Source organism: Oreochromis niloticus, unplaced genomic scaffold (assembly GCF_001858045.2).
Source record: "Oreochromis niloticus isolate F11D_XX unplaced genomic scaffold, O_niloticus_UMD_NMBU tig00001593_pilon, whole genome shotgun sequence".
Taxonomy (NCBI): domain Eukaryota; kingdom Metazoa; phylum Chordata; class Actinopteri; order Cichliformes; family Cichlidae; genus Oreochromis; species Oreochromis niloticus.
The window spans coordinates 288004-311818 of record NW_020327419.1 but is presented as its reverse complement, the minus strand read 5'-3'; the positions used below and the strand labels follow the sequence as shown (position 1 = coordinate 311818).

At 41.3% G+C, this 23815-nt stretch overlaps 1 protein-coding gene across 1 annotated transcript; it reads right to left on the bottom strand.

Moving 5' to 3' along the window:
• Window positions 1–1537: 1537 nt before the first annotated feature.
• On the bottom strand, window positions 1538–22175 carry LOC112844783 (programmed cell death 1 ligand 1-like). The gene is made up of 4 exons (XM_025904429.1): window positions 21942–22175; window positions 14411–14743; window positions 14011–14172; window positions 1538–1787 (listed from the first exon to the last, which is right to left on the bottom strand). Exons 1-3 carry the CDS (start codon window positions 22018–22020, stop codon window positions 14036–14038), a joined length of 549 nt encoding a protein of 182 aa, XP_025760214.1. The 5' UTR covers window positions 22021–22175; the 3' UTR covers window positions 1538–1787; window positions 14011–14035.
• Window positions 22176–23815: the final 1640 nt, after the last annotated feature.

Here is a 23815-nt window from a genome sequence, read left to right as displayed (position 1 = left end):
GAAGGCAATAGGCAGAATGTTACAGGCATCGCCCTAAAGAATGTAGCCTTATGGGCAGTCCGTGCTGCAGGGAGAATGGACTGCCATACCCGTTATGTGTGTGTGAGTGCCAGGGAGGGAGAAAAAGGAAGTCGAAAAGTATGAGCTGTCACCGAGCAGAAACGGGAGCTGGAAGCATGTAAATATAATAATAACCACTGGAGCTAAAAAGAGTGCCTGACAAGCCCAGTTGTAAGTAAGCTATTAAGACTCGGCTTTCTTCATGTTTTCCTCCGAAACAATGAGTTCCGTTGGAGCAGCCTTTCAACTCCTCTCTCTGTCTCTCGCTAGCAAAGTTGACCCAGACAACAAAGTAAAGCTAGTTTTCAGCTACGAGCCCGACACGGAACCCGACGTATTAGCCAGAGGTCCCTTTACGGTTTTACGCCTTTACGGTTCGGAGCCGCGGACCTGTTTTATATATGCGCGGAATAGTTTTCAATTCGAGATCGCAGCCTTACCTAGTGTCCACCCTAGCTGTTACTCGTTTTATATTAAGATTTAAATATCTAGTTGGTATTGGTATGACGAGTAACCTTCAGTAATACTAATAAATCACACAGCAATAGTACATTCATGTAGTTGTAAAAAAGCATGATAATATTGTAGCGGGTCAGGGCTGTGTGGGGTTCTGTTATAGACAGTTATGTTCTGTTGTCATGTTGCCATGGTTACAGGTGACGCTCTCTCTGCGACGGTGTGTTTCCGGTGAGAGAGCGCCCTTTTTTTGTGTTGTTGTTGTTGTTGTTCTGCTTCTGCCGCGCTGAGCAGTTGGCTAGCGGCTTCTGTTCCGCTGGCAGTTAAAATAAACGGCTGTGCTTCCGGGCTAGCTCGCCGAAAGCAAGACCGAACGAAACCGCTGTCTCCTCCTTGTCTGAGCTCGCCACAATATGTTAAGTAATCCAAAGTATTCAGAATACGTTACTCTCATTGAGTAACGTAACGGAATACGTTACAAAATACATTTTGGGGCATGTATTCTGTAATCTGTAGTGGAATACATTTTAAAAGTAACCTTCCCAACACTGTAAACAGTAGACACTGATGTAGCTTACTGAATCTTTTGGACTGTGTTCAGCATAATATTAATTAGTCATTGTTAATTGTTGATTTGTCTGTTCTCATTGTATGAAGAATTATGATGTCTGTTTGGTAGCCGTTTGCATACTATGCATACTCTCTCGCTCTTTATATATGTGTGTGCGTGTTTCTCTGGTGAAATTCAGTATGGTTCCGACAACAGTTTTATGTTAATGTACAATCCTTAATATGTTTTATATGTGTGTGTGTGTGTGTGTGTGTGTGTGGGAGGGGCGCCAGAGGGAGTGTTCGCCCAGGGCGCCAAACAGGCTAGGACCGCCGCTGCCATTCACACAGCAGTCGCTTTCTAAAACATCAGATATGTATCGGATTCAGTACCACATATGAAAGTGACCCAGATCGGACTTGAAAATATCGGATTTGTGCCGTTCACACTGTCATACCATGATCGGATATGGGTCGCATAGGGTCAAAAAAATTGGATTTGATGCACTTTTGCCTGCAGTGTGAACGTAGCCTTAAAGATCTCTGTACAGAGGATCCTCCATCTGGTCTGAATAGATTATTTATTTGCTCATATGTAAACAGTAAAGCTCAGCTGTCTGGGCTTGTTGTATTACAGTAATGAAAATGAATCGTGTCTCTCGTTACAGTTTCAGAGTCAAAGTGAGAGAAAGTCAGTGAGCAGGTTCATCTGTTCACTGCTGCTTCTGTAACCAATACGTCTACTCATAAAAAAAAATGAGTGAAGCAATATGGATAACAACAGAGGACAATTTATTTAGGGTCTGATTTACCATCCATGTCCAGCACTTTAAAGGATTGATGGACTGGAGTACATCCGTCCTTAACATACACTCTTAAACATCAGCTTGATACTGATACATCAAAGGAAACTTAACTGACTCTAAGTGCAAATATTTCAACCTGAACAACTTAGAACTTCCCTGGAATACAATGCAAACAAAGACAAGAAAAATATATATAGATATACATATATATCTATATATATTTTCATCAATGGCCACTTCTAACCAGGTGGCAAGTGAATATTTTGTGTAAAGGGTCTTTTTCTCATTCCTGGGGTTTTAACACCACAACCTCCTCAGTCTGTAATCAGAGTGTCTATTTGACAATAACCAAAATGTCTTTGGGTAGTCTTTGTGAATAAAAAAAACAAAACAAAACAATTGTGTTAGCTGGCCAACAAAATAAAGAGAGTATATGGCACTGAGTGCGGGTGTGTGTGTGAGTACTTCGGTCCAAATAATCGAGGTCCGGATGGATGAATGAATGGCAGCCGCCGATCCTTTAATGGCACCCGCGAGACAGCACGTCAACGAGGCAGCACAACAGTAAGGCAGCACAGCAGTAAGGCAGTACAGCAATGAGGCAGCACAGCAGCAAGGCAGCACAGCAGCGAGGCGTCTGGCAGGAGAACGAACAATAGTCTTTTTTTTAAGGCTACTGCAGAAGGAGATATTCCCCGCTAGCTCACCCAAGCTTGCTCTCTGGCACAGCTACAAGCCATGTGAGCTCATAGCCCCTCCCGCTAGGATGTACTACCACAGTCGACTGTCGTAAAGCAGCCGCAAACCAATAGCAATAAAAAAAACTCAAAATCATTATAGAACATTTTATAACTGAACACCCAATACAGATATATACATATATACTGAATATCACACAATCTAAGATAACCAAATTAACACTGGGTTACACTTTGTGAGATTATTCTATTATCATATGTTACCTTATATATGTAATCAAAGTAGTTGAATTATGATACTGCTGTAGATCATATTATACCCCTTAATATAGAGTGTGTGATCAGTATGTAGTTTTAGTTTGCATTATACTTCTGACTTAAAAGAGTGTGAAAATCATTAGATCTATTGGATTGACCTGTATTACTCGACACTGTTGGATGTGTTACATGGTTTCTTGACATTTCATACTGCTGAATCATGAAGAGAATGTTGTGTGCAGAAGACCTTGTGCCGATAATAGAAGAGACGACCACATTCCATACCCCCACCTTTACAGAGAGCAGAAAGACAGGGAGCCGAGGTCATAACTTAGGCGCCGCGTGAGAGAAAGAATGTGAATGTTTAGGCTTTTACGACTAGGTGGGGGCCACTAGAGGCTATAAAAGGCTGAGTAACCCGTCACCATTTTGAGACTTGCTGTGACCCTCTGCAGGCAGGTCTCCCCATCATGATGGTTCTTATGCTCTTAAGTGTTGAATTATATGGAAATAAATGATTGTTGATTGAGCATTTATACACCGAGTATTGTCCTTCCTTCAGCCCAAAGATTAAAAGAATTGGGAGATTTTAACAACTTGGTGCCGTGACCCGGATCTTTGGTGTGCTGAGGAGGTGCAGATTTGGCCTGTGGTGAGATCGTGGGGCGAGGCGAACAGAGGGCCGGCCTAAACAGAAAGGTAAGCACAGCCTGTTGTATTATAAATACCAAATGTGCATATTGGGCTTTCCAAATTAATCTGTTCGCTGAGTTACACGTATTTTCACATTAAATTTGTCGGTGTCTGGTTTTTGGCACGAGATACTAACAACATAAGTTGAGGCCAAATTCCAGTGTGTTAGATAAACTGCTTCTACCAAGAAACTAATAATACACTACGTTGAGCTAGTTGCAGTTTAATTGCTTCTACCAAGAAACTAATAATATACTACGTTGAGTCTAGTTGCAGCCCACTTTACCTTCCACATTTAACTTTGTCTAAGACTGGCTTCTGTAGCAATAATACATTAGAATCTTTTGGAGACGCGGCCATAAGTCCAGTACATTGAATAGAGGTTTTGAAGTTGGTTTATGGTGTCGGTTGAGTCCTCGTTGATGCGGCCATGAAATTAGTATGAAATTAAGGTTAAGCAGATACTGGCTTACGGTGCGGTTGAGCGCCAGTAACGCGTAACGCGTCCGTAGGTTTTGGTTTATGATACGGCCGTGTTCTGGTGATGCGGCCGTAAGTGCAGTAGTGAGGGGTTGCTGGTTTCAGCACATTGAATAGAGGTTAGACGGTGGTTTATGGTGTCGGTTTTGAGCCTCGAGGGCTGCGGTCATAAAATTATAAGTAAAATATTTACTTCACCCCGATTAAAGGTAAAGTAGACGCTGGTTTATGGTGTCGGTTTTGAGCATCGGGGACGTATGCATCACTTCTGTTTTATGATGCGATTTTGCCCCGTTGTGGCGGCCATAAGCGCAGTGAAAGGGGTACATGGTGTATGGTGCGGTTGTGCTTCGGAAGAGGTCTAACAGTTGAGCTCAGAGGTATCTGTGTAAATTTCCGCTGGTGAGAAGCGCGCTCTGGGTGCTGTTCTGTGTGTGAGACGTGCTCGGGGTGTGCTTCTGTGTGTGAAGCGTGAACACAGTGACAGTGACGGTTGATGTGTGAATAGGAGGACATTAGTGCGAAGAAAATGCTTTAAGATCAAAGGTTGACGCCTAGTGTACCTGTGGAAATTAATTTTGCCCTGGGGTTGGCTCCCCCACCGTACGTTGGACGCGGCGTACGGACCAGCGGCGTCTGGAGGTCCAGGCTTATCACCTGAGAGCTGAGGGCCCTCAAACGATAACAGAATAACACTGGTACGGCCGTGTAATCACGGGTTCACATTTATTCTGGAATAGAACAAGAAAATGCTTTGACATCTAAGGTTGAGTTCTATATTAGTCAAAAGATAAAAGTTTGAAATTCCTCGATTCAGTGGTTGAAATTGTTGTGTGCCTGTCCCCTGACGAGTGTGAAATTAAATAAAGAGGGAATTTGGAGCCACATAGAGATAGACGGGCATAATTGGGTGTATTACTCTGTGGTGTAATAAAAATAATAAAAAAGGAGAGAGAGAGAGTAAGAGGTGTGTAGTGGAGAATTATTGAGGAGTAGAGAGAGGAATGTGTTGGGAGACTGGCATGCAGTTTGCGCTGTCAAGGTGGGCGTGTTGCCTGCTTATCTGTTTAACAGTGATGACAATGATATTAAATAAATCTCTTAGTGTGTTAATACAGGAAGCTACGGACCTGGACCAACTGCCCCCACAAGCACAGCGGCCGAAGCAAAATTATAGTAATGGGAACCACACCCAGCAAGAATCAGCAGCTGTGAAACAGACAGCAGCGAGGAGAGAATTAGAGGAGAAATTAAGAGAAGTTTTAACACAAAATTGGGGCCAACAGACTTGTGGAGGTTGGGAAGGCGTCCGGAGCATCAGAACAAAAGGTGCAACAAAAACACACACAAGCAGAGAAAGGTGAGAGAAAGGCTCCTTTTAAGGTAACGCCTAGTTTGAGAAAAAGTTAAAATTAACCTGCCTAAAAATGCACACACATGCAATGAAAAAACAGCTTACACTCATGAACATGTGAAGATTTTCCAGCAAGGTTAAAGCAGCAAAAATTAACATACTTCTGTTGTTAAATGATGAAGTTTATCCATTATTAACAAAGAAACCCTCTGGGTTGCAGGACCAGTGGCGTGCACAGACATTTTGGGGGGCAAGTGCTCCAGGGGGAAAAAAGGGCACTTTTTGCATATGTGGAAAACCTTTTCTTTTTATAATAAAAAAATCGCACAGGTTAAATGCAATTTGACTTTTATTTCAAAACATTCTCTAAAAATCAAAAATCACACCACAAAAAGATAAAATCTGTATCCAACTCTAAACTATATACATACATATTCTCAAGTGTCCATTAAATGGAGTGTACTGCTCTAAAGAAGCATCCTTCTTGGTGCCATGTCTTTGTAGATGTTGATGACCTCGTTGTAATTGATCTCCACATCTTTCTCAATGGCCAACAAGAGGAGATCAGACAACCTTTCTTCTCCACACAAACTTCTTAGTTTATTTTTGATTATTTTTAGCTTTGAAAAGGATCTTTCAACTGTCGCAGTTGTCACTGGTAGTGTTGCGTAGATCTGAATCATTTTGACAAAGGCAGGAAAGATCAGCTGGCCATTGTTTTCCCTCAGTATCAGAAATATTTCTCTGAGGTCTTTTGAACTAAAGCTGGAGTGGAAGACCTTTAATTCTGTTTTGAGCTGGTCCTCATCTTCTCCATAGAATTCACAGAGGATGTGGACAGCTTCAATGGCTTCTGGGTTTGGTGGGCCTACCCAGTTAGCATGCACAGTTAAGGGCTGGAAGGACTGAATGATTCTGGCCGTTGGGCTTCCAGTATTGTCCCCTTTGAACCTTCTGTTCAGTTCCCCAGTCATGATGTCCAGAAAGGTGAAATATACACCACTCCTGAAATATGCCTCCACTGACTCAAACTGAGCACCTACTTGAGACACTGTGGTGCTGTGTTGGAAACGCACTGGAACTTTCCGCTTTCTCTCCTGACCAGGCACCACGGTAGGTACTGGAATGTTGAAACTCTCTGCCTTCTCTGATGCACATCTAAATATCTCTCCAAATTTCTCCTCAGACCTCATGGTTTGCAATGTGTGAAGCACACCATCAATTACCTTGTAGGCAGTGGAATGGTCCAACCCTTCTTCCTGCAGAGAATCTGATGCCAAAGCAGTGACTTCGAATACTGGTGTGGTGATTTCCATGCAGAGAATGAACATAAAATTAATGGCATTTCTGTACATCTGAGCATCACCTTGGGCCAGGTTAGGTGGGTCACTGTCACTGATGTCATCAAGGAGCATCAAAATGGCTTTCAAATTTCTCTGAAGTGCCTTCAGTGCTTTTTCCCTGCAAGCCCATCGAGTATCTGACAGCTGCTGGAGCTCCATAACACGTTGTCCAGGAAAGAGAGACTCCTGAAATTTGACCAAGGCAGCATGACGCTTTGGGGAGCCTGAGCAAAAGGCATACAATTTCTCCACCAAGTTGAAAAATGTCACAAAATGCTTGCTGGACTTTGATGCCTCCACTAGTACCAAATTGAGGCAATGGGCTTTGCAGTGCACATAGAGGGCCTTCTCATTGTGTGCACGGATTCTAGCTTGGAGACCTTTATACATGCCACTCATGTTGGCTGCTCCATCATAGCCTTGACCATACATGTTCTTCATCTCTAGGCCATTCTTTTGCAGAAGCAAGAACACTGTATTCTCCAGCTCCTGGCCTGTAGTTGTATCAACATTGCACACTTCGATGAATCTCTCCTTTATTTGCATATGATGAAAATATCGCACAACAAATGACACTTGCTCTTTGTGTGAAACATCAGAGGTTTCATCAAGTAGAATGGAATACATTTCAGCCTCTTTTATTTCACGTTGTATCTCCTTCCTGATGTAAGTTCCTAGTGCTGCAATGATGTCATTTTGACTTCTGTTGGAAAGCAGTGACACCTGGGGCCTTGTCTTGGTGGCTTTAACTGTGGCAATTTTTTCCAAATGCATTTTCAGCACACTATCGTAGCGGGAAAATACATTGACTAATTCACGAAAATTGCCACGGTTATCACTGGACTCACTCTCATCATGACCTCGGAATGCTTGTCCCTGACGTGCAAGATACACTGTTAGGTCAATTAATCTTGTCAGGATTTCTTTGTTTGTCTGCCTCTCTCGCTCTCTAACTTCCACCCCTTTTACGTCTGAAACATCAAATGCAGACTGAAGGGCCTTTTTCTGGAAATTGATCCATCTAACCATGCTTGTCATGTGCATCTCTGCACTGGAGTGTTGTTTGATTTTTTCAAGACCAGTACTCCACTTTCTGATGCCATCAGTTGTCCAGGCTGTTCTGCTTTTATATTTTTCATCCGAGAGGAAAAGCCGACAACTAAAACAATGCATTGAATTAGCAGTGGGTGAGTATTCCAGCCACACATTAGCAGAAAACCACTGTTTCTGGAATGATCTCCCCTCAGTTTTTGGGTAAGGTATATCAGGCTGACATGGGCCCACATTGCAGCACATTGAAACGTATCTGTCATTGCGCTTTATTTTAAATGTATGGATGTGTGTTGGATCTGTTGGGTATTGTAAAGCTGCTAACTTTGACATTATGTGATCGATCTGTTCTTCCTCATTGTGGTCTTCAGAGAGCACTACATCAGTGTCTGTAGGCCTAACTGAACCTGTTGCTGCATTGGTCGCGGCTTCATCTGTTTCTATATCTCCCTCTTCTGCTATGCTGGTAGATGGCATAGAGCTGCTTCCCTGCTGTGACTGACTACAATGGAACAATAATAATAATAATAGTATTATTATTTATCATAATAATAAGCTTAAACAGATAGTTTTAATAATAACCCATACTGCAAGTCTTGTAACATAGAAACAACTTTCGTAGGTACAAAATAATAGTTAGCTCAATGCCTGCTGATTAAGTTCATTAAAAACTAAGTGTGAACAGCTTTTAAGATTTTTTAATAGAATTAACTGCAAGGAGCAGGTTACATTAAAACATTAAAATAGAACCTGACTCTGCCCTTGACTCTGACCTTTCATCTTCATTTTCCTTTGCTTTCATCCAGGAGAGCAGAGAACTGCTTCCCTGGGCTGCCTGTTGTAGATCCCTTTCTTTCTCCTTTCTCAGCCTCTCTTTCCTAGGCATTATGCTTGCTGAAATTAGTAAATAAATAGACCAAAATGTATGAGAACGAATAAGACTGACTGTGGTCATTACAAGAACAGGGCAGAATGGTCGTTTTCACAGGCAATTGGGAACTGCCTATTTTTCCTTTAGCAAATTAATGTGTTAATGTTGCCAATATGTTACACCAAAAAAAATTAACATGTCTAACCAGTGCTTCTCAAAACTTTTAACATGCACCACCCCCAACACCGTACCCTTCAAACTACCAATAACAACGTCACTGTTCTGTCACAATCAGGTCACAACACAGTGCGTAAATGTCTGCGAGCATCGCTGAGTCAGTAACAACCAGTTAGGCTAAAGACTGCATCTTTAGACAGTTGGACGGTGTTCTAACTTTCTCACAGGAGACACCTACTAAAGACAGTCAAAGACATTAATTTCAATCTTACCAAAGTAGGACAGTAGTTGACGTTAGTTATGGAAAGGCTAATCCACAAAAACGGAGAAACGTCCATAATTCTATTATTCATAAACATGTCAAGGTTTTAGGTTTTTCTGCAGTTCCATCTCTAAAAAGTGTGATGTCTTCCCGTCACTGACTTCAGTTTGAAAACTTTGTATTTATTCACAGATTTCCGTGAGATCATCCTAAAATTTGTAACGAAAAATGGGCTCAAAAGAGCCCTCTGCCTAACCGCATGTAGCCTATAGCATAACGTGATATTTTCAATAGTGTATGCAAAAAGGTCGGAATTGATGGAGAGTGGGGTTGCCTAAATGGTTTAGGTTACATTTTAAATGTGTCGTTTTTTTATTTATCCATATGGATGGATGGAGGGGGCAAGCTGGCAAAGTTTGTCATGTGCAGTTTCTGACAGGCTACTTCACAACAAAACAATTGCAGGTTGGTCTTAGAGGGCAAACAGAATAATTTCACTCGATTCATGGGTTACCTGACTGGTTGGGAAGGGAAAGAGCTGCCGTGTTGTCCGTCGTGGCTCCCAGTCGATATAGTTAGCCTACTATGCCTACTCCAAGTAGTCCTATGTCATGCCGCTGCTACACGCCTCACAACAAATGAACTGCAAGCGTGTTCACGTGACACGGTGACAGTGAAAAAGCGACAGGGTTCGGGTGTCTTTGAAGAAGGGGCACAAATCAAGCCATTATTTTCACACCTTTTTAAATCGCACAGCTTTAAAAAAAAAAAAAAAATCACATCTTTCAAAAGGGCACTTTTTTGGACTGAGGGCAAAAGGGCAAGTGCTTCAGCACCACCTCGTCTCTATCTGTGCACGCCAGTGTGCAGGACAACAATTTAGCTTCAAAGAAAAAGAAAATAAAGAGACTGGTATGACCAACCAGTTATGAAACAACAAATTTAGTGATTAAGAGTCAAATTGTGAGATGTTTTCTGATGATTGAACAACACAAGTGATTACTGACGGAAAGAAAATTCTCTTTTGTGAGTTTAAACATGATCTTAAGAATCTAAACATGTGCATGTTGTCCTGTCAACTTGGTGGGTTATGAGTTGATTATATCGTAAGAAAGAGAAGAGAAAAAAAAAAGGGGGAGAGAAGGCTGACACAGGGCCTGGCCCGGTGTTTCTCCCCTCTCGTTGTAACACAGCCAACACAACATCATTTTCCTGTTTGTACACTTCTGTTTGTTTTTGTTTTGTTTTGTTTTTTTGTTTTTTCTCTTTATGTTTAATTACAGGCTGCTTTACTGGCCCTGAAAGCCAAGGCTGACCTGGACTCCTGCTCTCCCCTCTACGTGACCCTGACCAAACGCTGCAGCGGCTGGACCCACAACAACAACCTGAAAATGTCAACAGTGCTGCAGGAATGCAATCTCATGCAGCAGAGACGGAGAGCACTAAACCTAAGGCCCGTTTCACTACACGGGGGAAAATTCCCAGACAGCTTCAGCCGACAGAGCTGTGACGAGACGCCCGCCAAGCCCGAATGAAAAGTAAGGTCGAACAAAAGAATGCTGACCTTGATAACTCTGCATTCACACTGTGCAGGACAGTGATGGACCAACACGGCAGCGAAAAGGGCGTGACCGAGACCGAAGGAGCAACTGAGGTCAGAAGGCACCTCAGAATGGACAAAAACACAGAAGAAGATGCAGGTTTCACCTGCGGTGAGCATGGACTGGAGAAAGGACTGCCCCAATTGGGGTCAGAACCAGGACGGACTGAACTTTGAGCAGCAGCAGCAGCAATGGTCGCAAACAGACTGAAAAGGAGGAGGGCAGGACCCCAGGGCATGCTTCAGGCTGTGGTTTACCCAAGACACCAGAACAGGAAAGTGATGAACACACACACACACACACACACACATCAAAATGCTGATTCAATTCACTGAGAAGTGATCCACACACATACACATGCACACGCTTGTGCAATGAAGAGTGACACACATGCACACGCTGATGCAATGAAGAATGCTTTGCTAACAAATGCTTATGCTGATATGCAAAATGCTTCACACAAACATCCAAAAATAATTTTTATGAGGAGCCATTGATTACCATTGATTACTTAAAATGTGTTTTATGTCACCCAAAGGGCATTTATGTAGAATTAAGGAATAAGGTCTAAAACAGTTTGGTTACGAAAACAATGTCTGTGCGTGATGTCTGTTTATGGTTCAAGGCCTTGACTGAATTCTTTGCTGTGCTTCACACAGCCTGGTGAGGAACAGTGGCACAGAGTGAAAGTGATGAACTAATAGTGTAAGTTTTAGGTCGAAGTACCGCATTTTCTGTGATTGAAATTTAATTAAAGGAGGAACAAAGGTGTTACGGTACCTGAGGTTCTCATTCCTACACAATATTGTCCCGGCAGGAAGCAAAACTTTCCTGTGAACTTCTGGTTGATTTTTTGGGTTTTGCTTAGCGCTAGCTTGATTTTATCAGTGAGCTTTGGCTTGTGTTCTTTCTCTAAGCGAGAGAGAGATGATTTTATGTTTGGACATGTCTGCAACGGGCCCTAGTTTGTGTTATTTTATTAGTATTTTGTTGGTTACATCTGTTTTCGTTTTTGTTACAGTGCACTGAGATAAGAAAATCTGAGAGGTGTGATCCACCGGTGGTGATATTTTGAGAGTTCATGATTTAACAATCAGCTCTTTAAACCAGGCCTGAGAGATTGAGATTTAAAGCGCTATAAAATATTATTACTGTAAACAGTTGCAAAGTGTGCTTCTCCATGATTGTAATTGGCTTGGAGAAATTCACTTATAGGGGACACTGATCACGTGAGAAGTCCTGAGTCTAAAAGGATTGCAGCGAGTCAATCCAGTCCAAAAAACAAGGAATAGTTTCCTTTAAAATGATGACGTCATCTTGCTGGTGATGGATGCTTGAATAGGTTGTGCGTGAGACTCCATTATCAGCAACATCTGGTATGAAGGTGTGTGAATGAATGCATGTGACTGGACTGTGATGGACGGACTAAAAGTTTTGACTGACTTGATACTGAGACAATGACTGCACCAATTTTAGGATTAGTAAATGCCAACAAACAATTCACCCAGCCGGCAAGAGAAGGGTGGATGCTTCGCTTTGTTTTGTTTTGTTTTTGCAGGAGCAGAAGTATAAGAGAGACCGGAGGAGGAGACTGTAGCTTCACATGAGAGTGTGGAACTGCAGATTTAACCCGTTGGTTGCTAATTTTGAGTTCTGAGATATGATGTCATTAACCTTCTCTTTTAATTTTCTAGCTCCGATGAATTGACACAGGGGAGTGTGTCAAAAAGGGGGAAGTTGGGTTTTAACATCAAACAATGGTTTTATGAACATTTTTATGACTTTATTTGTGTGTTTAATAATTTAGGTATGGTAAAACTTAAGCTTATGATAGGTTAGACTTAGAAATGGTTCATTAATTTTTGATTTCTGTTACACACACATAGATAATGATTAGAATGAGTTCCTTGGTCAGAGAGTCCTGAACACGATCTTTTAAACCTAATTTGAATCATTAGTAGAACAATGGATAACAATATTAGATTATCAAGGCTGGGGAGAGAGGTGTTTTGATTTTCTGCCTTACAGAGAAAGGAACAGACACCAGACGAGGTCACGGAGATATGAGGATCTTTCGCAGCAGACACAGACGTAGGGACTCCCGAGACAGCAACTGGGGTCAAGTGTCATGGCGTTTGGGCTCCTCGAGAAGATGGATCCCATAAACACAGCAATAACCATGAAGGGGTTGGCCAAAATCTAGGAACACCAGACCAACGAGGTTCGAGAGGCTCTTGGCAAAAAGGGGGACACGGCGGTGACCCCAAAATACACAGATCTTTGTTTGAAATCGGGGCAGAATAATCCCCTGATCTGTGCAACGACTAAAGGGTGGTCTAACCCCTGAGGTCGAAGAAAGAAGCTGAGAATCACCCAACTGGAAGATACTGGTAGCTGCAGCAATAAAAATAAAGGTTAAAAGCTCCTTAGACAGAGGTTCTAGTCTGAGTACATTTGAAAGGTATAAGGTGGCACCAAAAATGGGAGTAGGAAACTGTAGCACCAAAAATAAAGCTGTGGGAGAATTGGGGAGTAATGGGAGTGTCATCTGTACTTTGTTTTTGTAATCACAGTTTTTCTTGCATTTGACCTGCGCAAACACAGAGGTCATTCTACATATGGTCCCACCCATAAAGGGGGACAGAGGGTCTCAGGACCAAGAAGAACTGGACCTTGCAATGCCAGAGTGTATGTTATAAGTGATCTCTTTTTTAAGAGATCAAAAGGGGGAATTGTGAGATTATTCTATTATCATATGTTACCTTATATATGTAATCAAAGTAGTTGAATTATGATACTGCTGTAGATCATATTATACCCCTTAATATAGAGTGTGTGATCAGTATGTAGTTTTAGTTTGCATTATACTTCTGACTTAAAAGAGTGTGAAAATCATTAGATCTATTGGATTGACCTGTATTACTCGACACTGTTGAATGTGTTACACTGTTTCTTGACATTTCATACTGCTGAATCATGAAGAGAATGTTGTGTGCAGAAGACCTTGTGCCGATAATAGAAGAGACGACCACATTCCATACCCCCACCTTTACAGAGAGCAGAAAGACAGGGAGCCGAGGTCATAACTTAGGCGCCATAAGAGAGAAAGAATGTGAATGTTTAGGCTTTTACGACTAGGTGGGGGCCACTAGAGGCTATAAGAAGCTGAGTAACCCGTCACCATTTTGAGACTTGCTGTGACCCTCTGCAGGCAGGTCTCCCCATCATGATGGTTCTTATGCTCTTAAGTGTTGAATTATATGGAAATAAATGATTGTTGATTGAGCATTTATACACCGAGTATTGTCCTTCCTTCAGCCCAAAGATTAAAAGAACTGGGAGATTTTAACAACTTCCAGCTGCTGTTCAGCTGGAAGCTAGTAGGAATCCTGAGTCTGATGTTGTTTTATATAGATCAAAAAACCAGCAACAGCAGCAACAAGAAGCACACCCAAAACAGACAGACCAACTTTCAGTCCAACAGCTCCATCCTCTGTGTCTCCTCCTGTCTGACCTGCAGGTGAGAAACAGGTGTGAGGTGTCAGCTGTCAGGTAGGTGATGAGTGAAGAACAGAACAGAATCCATTTCCTCTTCAAACTGCTGTCAGACATTATCTACTGCACTCTGATCACATCACTCAGACCAGCTGCTTTCTACAAAGTCTCATCAACAACATCTTTAGAAACAAACATCAACAACCAGGAAGCAGCTTCACCTCTGATCACACACACACTCAACTCTACTCACTCACCTGGAGGATCAACACTCAGGTAGTTGTTGATGATTTTCCATGAGCGTGTTTCTTCCATGAAAACACAACACTCGTATGTTCCAGCGTCACTAATCGTCACATTGTTCAGAATCAAAGACACGTCTCCATCCTTCATCTGTCTGTCCTGCAGATCCACCCGGTTTTTAAAAGATGGATGCTGGTCGTCTGGAACAAACTGTTCATCCAGATACAAAAGCACATATTCTGACTCCAGGTCAGCTCTGCTCCATTTTACAGCTATGATGTTGTTGTTTGGAGCTCGACACGGCAGAATGACGTTCTGTCCAGACTCAGCTGTGATGATTTTTTGGTCTGAAAGAGGAAACAACACAGAGCAGATCAGTCACTGAAAGAACAGACAGTGGATGTTATTTTGGCAATTTGGCAATGGTTATTCTGGAAACAACGAAAAACAAAACAAAGTAAAGAAATCCACCAGTTTCTTTGTTGTGAGTAGAGGTTGGATCCATGATATATATCTCTGCATTTTTTTTTCAAGCTGATGAATAAGTCAGAACTCTTTATATCAGCACTGAAACTTTAATACCAAACATTTCTCTCATATAACAAATAAATTATAATAATTAGTTACAGAAAACACTCATAAACAAAGTAATGAGAGAGGAGTCCATAGTTTAAAACCAGAAAAAGATTTATTAAAGCTTTAATTCCACCTTACAGAAGCACTAACCAGGTTTTAGGAAGCTCCACATAAAGAACTTCATGAACTCACCCACAGAGGCAGAAAGCTGTAAACAGGTGATGGAGACCAAATACGTCCACAAGACAGAGTAAAACATTGCAGCAAACATTTTTGCTTCTTTGAGCTCACTTTATTTTAACTGCTGTGAAATATGAGCAAACAAACAAATGGACAGACTGAAAGACAAAGCAATCAAACCTAAGTGGAGTGATGCTGCACTGCTGAGGGAAGTGATAGGAAATGCCCTCAAACTGGAGGCGAGCTTTACAGCAGTGTCTACTGTGAGCAGGAGGTGGAGCTTACAGACTGATACTCAAGCTGATTGTAAAAACAATGACCTAAGTTTAAAGTCTAAAATAATAAAACTGTCAGGTAGCAACATGTGAAGACCAACGTGTTTCCACACTGTGGGTCCAGTCAGACAAAGTCAGAAAAACAACAATACAGTGGCCCAGATGGGATAAAATATTTGCTTTGCATGTATAAAAAATTAATCACAAGTGTTTATATTTAATAACCATGATTAAAAAGCCATCAGGCTTCAAATGAAATATTTGCCTTATTTATCTTACATTAAAATGCAACATCAAGAGAGCGTCCAGCCACCAAACATGGTTGAAGCTAGTCGCTGCACGACAGTAAGTTACCGTTAATGTTGACGGTCTGACCGTCTCTTACAAAGTGAGGAATAAAGATCAGATCATTTATTTGCCTTTACTATTTTTATTAAACACTAACAATGAATATGTTCAGTATGTGGTTGTGAACAGACGTCCACACAGTGGCCGTTTATCAATATGCGTACTTGTGCGTACTTGCGTTCTCGTGTACTCGTGATACGTCATCAGTCGAAGACCAAGTACTGTTCCAATTCGAAGTACGCATCAAGCCGAGAACGCGAAAAAGTCCCGGATGTGTTCTCGCTCTGCCCGTTTTATCGAGCATGCATCGGTGGTGACTTGGTACAGCTAAATATCCCAGAATGCATTTCGTCCAAAACTCAACAGCGGACTCCCGGCACATCGTTTCCACCCCACTGCACCTGTAATAGAAAATGTTAATATGGGATTATGACAATACCTGTAATAGGAGTTGTAACATAAGGCCGACAGCCTAGAGAAATTCTCTAATGCAATAACAATTAATGATGATAAGTAAATGAAGTAATGAGTAATTATTGCCAATACACACTACTTAAAGGTTAACAAAAGATATAACTAAATAAAAGATCATAAAATAACATGATGTAAGTGTCTTGTAAGCATGTGCGGCCTTCTACGCTCTGAGCCACTTCCCTCAATAGATCAGTCAGACATCCCGCTGACTGTAGCTTTTAACCCTTACTGACTTGAGCACAACTCCATAATAAGCACCAAGCGGCAATATGTATAAAGATGATCATGGTTACATCTGCAATGAAAGATTATATGATTATACCAACACCTGTAAATAGAAGATTAACATGAGGTTATAACAATCACTGTAATACAAACGTTAATGTAATGTCAATAGCTTCAATAAATGCTTTAATGCCATGCTTATTATATGATTCTGATGCAATGTTAAATTAACAGTAAAATATATTTTCTCACTGCTCAGATATATCTGCACATATTCAATGGCTTAACTAGAAGTTGAATAGGTGTGCCTAATAAAGTGACCAGTGGTTCAAGTGTTTTCTTACAGCAAGCCATGGATGGACTACAATATAACAAAGAAATGATCACTTCAACAGTTCAAATTAACAATGGCCAGTTCTTCAGCTATATTGAAGTGAAAGAAAGAGCAATAAGCATCTGCCAAGCTCACTGCTGACTGAAGAAGAAGAGAGAGAATCAAATGTGATCAAAGACACTAACTATAAGGCACGCCTCTGTATCCACATTACTTCTTTAGTTGGTTTGCACTGGTGGCTGGTTGTCATTTTCCCCTGAGTGCTGGTCAGGACACTCAGTTATTTCTTTGAACTACCAGGTACGTGTAGGTGCACGTGGTCCCATAATTTAACAAGAGAACATTAAAATGGTGTCAGTTCACTGAAATGGCAGGATGTAAGTTAACTGAACAACAGTACAGCAAAGTAAAGAACAGATCACGTAGATAAACTTATATACAAAGAAGCAACTCAGTTCACTTAAAGAAGTCATGTTAGTACAAATTATTTATAAATGATTTACTATTTTCTTCAGATCATTTTAAAAATCCTGAACATAAAGAAGAACATTTTCATCTGAAGCTTATTTAATGATCAGATGCTGTGAATAAAAGTTTGGGTGGGCCGCAGAAGATTTGCAGATTTCCAAATGGGCAGAGATGCACTTACGAATATACATCCCTCACTCGCCACTTTATTAGGCATGTCTGTTCAACTGCCAGTGAAACCATTATATTGATACAGATATATCTGAGCAGCCAATCACATGGCACAAATCACTACCCATTGGCATGCAGACATGATGAAGTGGATTCAGTGAAGTTCAAAGTGAGAACATTTTTATATTCCTGCCATTCTGCTCTGAAAAGAAGATGACTCTCATAAACCAGAATCTGCTAAAAAATGAACTTTTTAGAGAATTAAATCAGAAACAGAGCAGGATCATATGGATAATTTCAGAGTTACGACACAGATCTGATGAGTTTTGTGGAAGCATGATCCTGTTGCTTCTGCAGAAGGGAGAAGTAACAGTTCACTGATGGTGTAGTGCAGTGGGGGATTTTTTAATGGCACATTTTGGACCCCATACTGAGGATTGTTAAACACCACAGCCTTCTGAAGTATTCTAACTGACTGTGTGCATCACTTTCTAACCACAGTGTTGCCTGGTGGCTGATTCCTGCAGGATAAAGCGCCATGTCACAAAAATCAAACCATCTCAAACTAATTTCTTGAACATCACAAGTTCACAGAAATACTCCAATGGCCTCCACAGTCACCAGATCTCAGTCCAACTCAGCATCTTAGGAGGTGGTTTTAACAGGAGATCCACATCATGGACACATCTGCAGCAGCTGTGTGATGCAGTCATTTTAATATGGACCAGAATCTGTGAGGAATGTCTCCAGCAGCTTGTTGAATCAATGCCATGAAGAATGAAAACAGCTCAGAAGCCAAAAAGGGGCCCAACATGGGACTAGCAAGGTATACCTAATAAAGTGGCCGCCGAATGCATGCACTGTGTAAATGGAAAGAGGCATCAGTCACTGCATGATAACAGCCAGCAGGTGGCAGCAGTGGAGCATTAGTTTTCCCAATGGATGACAGTTTTTCATGCGACCTTTGACCTTTAATGTTACAGGGGAACAAACAGACTGTATGTTTCCTCCTGAGACGTGTACCATAAACCTACACATACGGATCAGTATCTAAGGTTTGACTTTCATCATCCACTGGAGCACAAACTGGGTGTCATCAGGACGCTACAACACAGAGCGAACACCATCCCCACTGACACAGCGGCCAGGGAGGCAGAAGAACAGCACATCAAGAAGGCCCTGAGTAAATGTGGTTATCCCAGCTGGACTTTTATCAAAGCGGGAAAGGCACCTAAAGAAAGCTCCAGCTGATCCAGGAGAGAAGGACAACCGCTGCCCAGGCGAAAACCTGTAGTGATCCCATATGTGTCAGGAGTATCAAAACAGTTGAGACGCATTTTTTCTAAACGCCGGGTCTCTGTGGTTTTTAAACCCCAAAACACGCTGCGCCAAAAACTGGTCCACCCCAAGGTTCGGGTCCCCCGACACAAACAGAGTAACATAGTGTACGCTGTTAAGTGCCAGGAGGATTGCCAGGATTTATACATCGGGGAAACCAAACAACCTCTGGCTAAGCAGATGGCACAACACAGAAGAGCAACCTCATCAGGCCAGGACTCTGCAGTCTATTTACACCTACAGGCCAGTGGACACTCTTTCAATGATGAGGATGTACACATCCTGGACAGGGAGGAACGCTGGTTTGAGCGCGGAGTCAAGGAGGCCATTTACGTGAAAAGGGAAAGACCATCTCTGAATCGAGGAGGGGGCCTAAGGGTACATCTGTCACCATCTTACAATGCTGTGATTGCAGCCATTCCCCAATTCTCTGTGAATGGTACTCATGGCCATTGATCAGTGGGCTTTGGTCAGTGATTGTTGATCAATGGTCATGGGAATTTGCATAATTATGATTAAGGAACTGACCTCCCAGCCCATTGTTCCTTCAGTGGGCTGGTTTCAGTCATTATGCAAATGTACTGTTTATAAACCTGCAACCAGCTGAGACTGAAGAAGTCACTTGAATGAGTTACAAAAAGTTTGCCCCACTGAAAACATTATGTCCAGATGAACAAAATCAACCTTTGGGGTGTCACCTATAGTGTTATTTTGCACTGTAGCAACAGTTCTTTGCATGTAGGAATACCTCCATTTAAACTCAAAATATCATAAAAAGCAAAACAAAACACAGTCTTATCATATTTTACAAAGAAAGAACAGAAAAAGAAATATTTAAAGACAAAATAGGAAAATAATAATTTATTTCCTGGTTTATTCTTGTTCCAGGATTTGAATCCACCAGGGGCCCGTTCTTCGTACCTCGCTAAGTAAGTTAGCCGGATTTGAATGTTGACGATTTCGCGTGATCTTGGATCGTTCGGTTCTCCGAAGCTCATCCAGGACTTGCTGTCATAGCAACAGATCCGTAAGCGTAAACCTGCTTGGGAGCAGGTTTACTTTATGTAAACAGGATTAGATCGCGGCCACTCAGGTATGTCCGCTTCATTTATACGAAAGCAAGAGCGATATTTCTCCACTGTTTTACCATAAATAAATATTATCAATGTAACTAAAGATAATGCAGTATTTGATTCTTTTATTGATTCCATACAGATACATACAGGTCATTTCCTTAAAAAAGGGAAATGTACTAGTAATCATTCTATTACATGTATTTGATTATTTCAGATGTAATTCATATTTTAGAGTAGTAATAGTAAATTACTTCGTGTAATCAAGATGAGAGACCACGACTATAAACGCGAAGGTGGATTTGGGAAGTCTGTCGCAGCCATGTCCTGTCCGTTTGTACGCGAGCAAGGAAGGTGCAAGATTGATAAGGAGAGTTTCCAGAATTCAGCGGATATTGCGGGATAGACAGGATCCTTTAGCTCAGCGCGACGGTGTGCTCATAGACAGATATCGATTTTCCCGTGAGGGTATTATTTTCTTTCTCTCTCTCTCTCTCTCTCTCTCCCTCTCTATAGATATATATATATATCTCCCAACTTACTGTGCATGCTTCAGTCACCCCTTGCACGGGAACAGGTAAAAGTGATGGAGTGTTATGTCACAGTACAAAAAGGGGTGTGACGAGGGGGTGCAGGACCACCACCTGTCTTTATTTGCTCTGCCCTTTTCTTGGTTGCTGTTATAAACAAACAAACAGATTATTCCAGGGTCTCTTGTCATAGACTAAAAGCAATATAAGTGATAAATATTACCATTCTGTAGAATATTCTTATATTTCACTTTTACTTGTTCCCATGTTAGTGGGTCCTGTTGTGGCTCTAATGTGAAAGAGGATATGATGTAATATAATATAATGTGGTATAATATAATATCACATGATATAATGTAATATCATGGATCACTTACGAGTTTGATTTGTCAGCAACTTTCTGCCAGCCCTCTCTCCTTGCTTTTGCAGCCTTTGCAGTGTTCCCTTGCGTTTTAATTAGACTCTGAAACTCCTGATATCCCTCAATCAAGAGTTCTTGCTCTGCTGCCGTGAAATACTGAGCGCGCTCCTTCGACATCTTCGCCGACCAATCACAGGGTTGCCGATCAATGTTTCTACTATCGATGCGTAGCCCCTTTTAAGCCACCCAGTGATCTCAGATTACTTCATCCAGCTATACTAATCGTCAACAACAGGTGTGTTCAGAGAACCGGATTAGCGAGCTCAAAGTTAGCGCGATGATTTGATCTTGGATGTGTCATTTGATCTTGGATGTAGTAAGCGAGGTACGAAGAACGGGCCCCTGCTTGGAGCCCTTCTGTGTGGAGTCTACATGTTCTTTCCATGTCTGAGTGGGTTGTCACTGAGTAGTTTTGCAGGGTTTCCTCAAACAGGAGGGTGAAGGTTGTTGTTGTTTTTTTTAATAAAAAAATTAATACATAAACTAAAAAGTTCATATAGGGCTTTCTATGGTGGCCCCAAGAGGTCAAAAGCAATGCAAATTAAGACATAACATATCAATAACATAAAGGAACAGATGCAGTGGTGACAGAAACCAAAACATGCACAGGATTGCACTGAGACATGGTTAACAGAAGCTTCTTGTGAGGGAGAAAAAGATCGAGGTCTTTACATATAAGTTTGCTATTAAATTGTTTTTACTTTAAAATCCAAAATGAGACTGACTTCCAGGATAGCAGCATGACACTGATGACTGCAGCTGTTGAGTCACTAAATTTAAAAAAAGAAAAGATTATTTTCTGACTTTACTGTCTAATAATGATGATTGTGACAGTCACACATCTACAGCATGTATGACTGTATATAATACTGATGGAAGAGGGCGATGACTAACAATAACTATTAATACGTTGTAACAGACCAACTTAGAATCGACGTTATTCCAGTGTCAGTATTATTAAACAGGTTCACTGTTTTTAATAATTTATTCAGCATTAAGATCTTAATTCCAGTCAGTGATGATTCAGATGAAAAGTCAATCTCTCACCATGTAACAGACCTCATTACAGCTGCTCTGGGACTTCATGATTATATGCTGCTACTGCACATACAGTAACGTTTTCAGAGATTACCTGCAGATGCTGAAACCATGAACATGACGCAGCAGATCAGCAGACCACAGAGGCGTGACGCAGATGCTACAGCATCCATGTCGTTGTTGTTGAACTCCCACTGCAGGTGTTTTGAAATGATGTATCCAGTCAGTGTTGCAGTCCGAACATAACAGACAAACTAAGACTTTGAATTTCCATGCACTGACATTTCCATTCCTCTTCATGAAACTGTCTGGTGCGGTGCTGCTGCTGGAACTGGTGTCAAGCCAGCCTCCAATTCCAGCACTGCAGTCAAGCCCAGTGGCGTGTCTAGGAAATTTTTGTTGGGGGGGCCAGGTAGGGGCACAGATTTGGAGAAGGGTGGCAGATGTAATTGGCAGATAATGTTAAAAAAAAATTCTACCAACAGTTAACCACCATTCAATAACCCTGTAAACCTAATAACTGAATTTGCTTTTAACTCTTATTAGAATGAGGTTTTAACCACTACGGTGCAAAGTTTTTAGATACTGCGTTGATGAAGTACAAGAGATACAAGCAGTGCTTTGTCAGTGTTTACTCAGCATTCAAGGACAGCAATATTTGCATAGTATTTTTACTGACATATAATGCACATATGTTTTGGGCAAAAACATTTTTGAATATTAAAATACAAACATTTTTAACATACAATTGCCAAATTAGCCAATGCAAAACTTTATCTGCCTATTAAAAAAAGAAGATAATCTTCTCACAAACTGGTGTTTGATTTTGAAACAGGAAAAAAGTGGGGAAACAAATGAAAAGACTAACATTTGAATGAAACCTGAAAGCAAGTAAATACTTTCTATGCTGCCTTATGGTAAACTTTGGTAATATTGATGTATAAAGAACAACACTGGCTGATGATGAAATACAGTCAGCTGGCATGGTGACACTGCCAGTATTAACCTGCAGGGCTGGACTGGTACAAAAACTTGGGCATTTTGACCAGAGATCGGCCCACCAGGTATTAAAGCCATAAAGCCTTTGAATGAAAACTGTCATGGTCCTGGGTCGAGCGACCCAGTGTTTGAGTTTTATGTATCTTTTGTATTCATTTGTGCCTTAGGTTAGTTCACCTAGTTAATTTATGGATTGCTGTATCGTCCTGTTTCTTAGTTGTTTATGTCATATTCCCCTGTGCTGGGTCTCCTTCGTTCATGCGTCAGGTCTGTGTGGTTATGTTTAGTTCATGTCATGTCTAGTCTCCAAGTTTCCTGTTTTTACTTTGAAAATCTGTATTCTATGTCAGTGTATTCAGTTTCACTTCTCCTGTCCTGTTGTTAGGTTCATGTGTGTCAGCTGTGTTCCCATGTGTGGCCACTTCCCCTGATTATCCCTCATGTGTATTTAGTCTCTGTGTTTCATGCAGTCTGTACCGTGTCGTCTGTGTTATCTCCCCTACCCCTTGCCACAGTTTCCCAGCCATAGTCAGTCGTCGTTTGTTTATCATTTTTGTCATAGTCAAACTTCTCAGTAAGAGTCCTAGTCTTTGTTCAGGTTTCCCTCAGTTACCTTGTTGTGAGTTTTCGGCCCTCAATAAAAGGCTCGCCTTTTGTTAAAGTTCCAGTTTCGTCTCCTCGCCTCTGTCTGCTCTTGGGTCCTCAACTTACTCCACACGGTCTGCCCCGGCAGCCCGTGACAGAAAACAAACGCTGTTGTGACAGTGATGTACACGGTCTTGTTGGTATATGTAAGTAAGTAAGTAAAATTTATTTATATAGCTCTTTTCACAGATAAAAATCACAAAGTGCTTTACAACACAGGAAATGGGAATATAAAAACAATATAACAGTAAATAAAACAATGTAAAACAATAAAACTATAAAAACAGCATAAGAGGAAATTAATCAAATGCTTTTCTAAATAAA

Excerpts from the sequence above, each read along its gene's own strand:
- LOC112844783 (XM_025904429.1), bottom strand. The coding sequence starts at position 22,020 with ATGGATGCTGTAGCATCTGCGTCACGCCTCTGTGGTCTGCTGATCTGC. Across the intron at positions 14,744-21,941 it reads CATGGTTTCAGCATCTGCAG|ACCAAAAAATCATCACAGCT; the intron begins GTAATCTCTGAA and ends TTCCTCTTTCAG. Across the intron at positions 14,173-14,410 it reads CCTGAGTGTTGATCCTCCAG|GTCAGACAGGAGGAGACACA; the intron begins GTGAGTGAGTAG and ends TCTCACCTGCAG.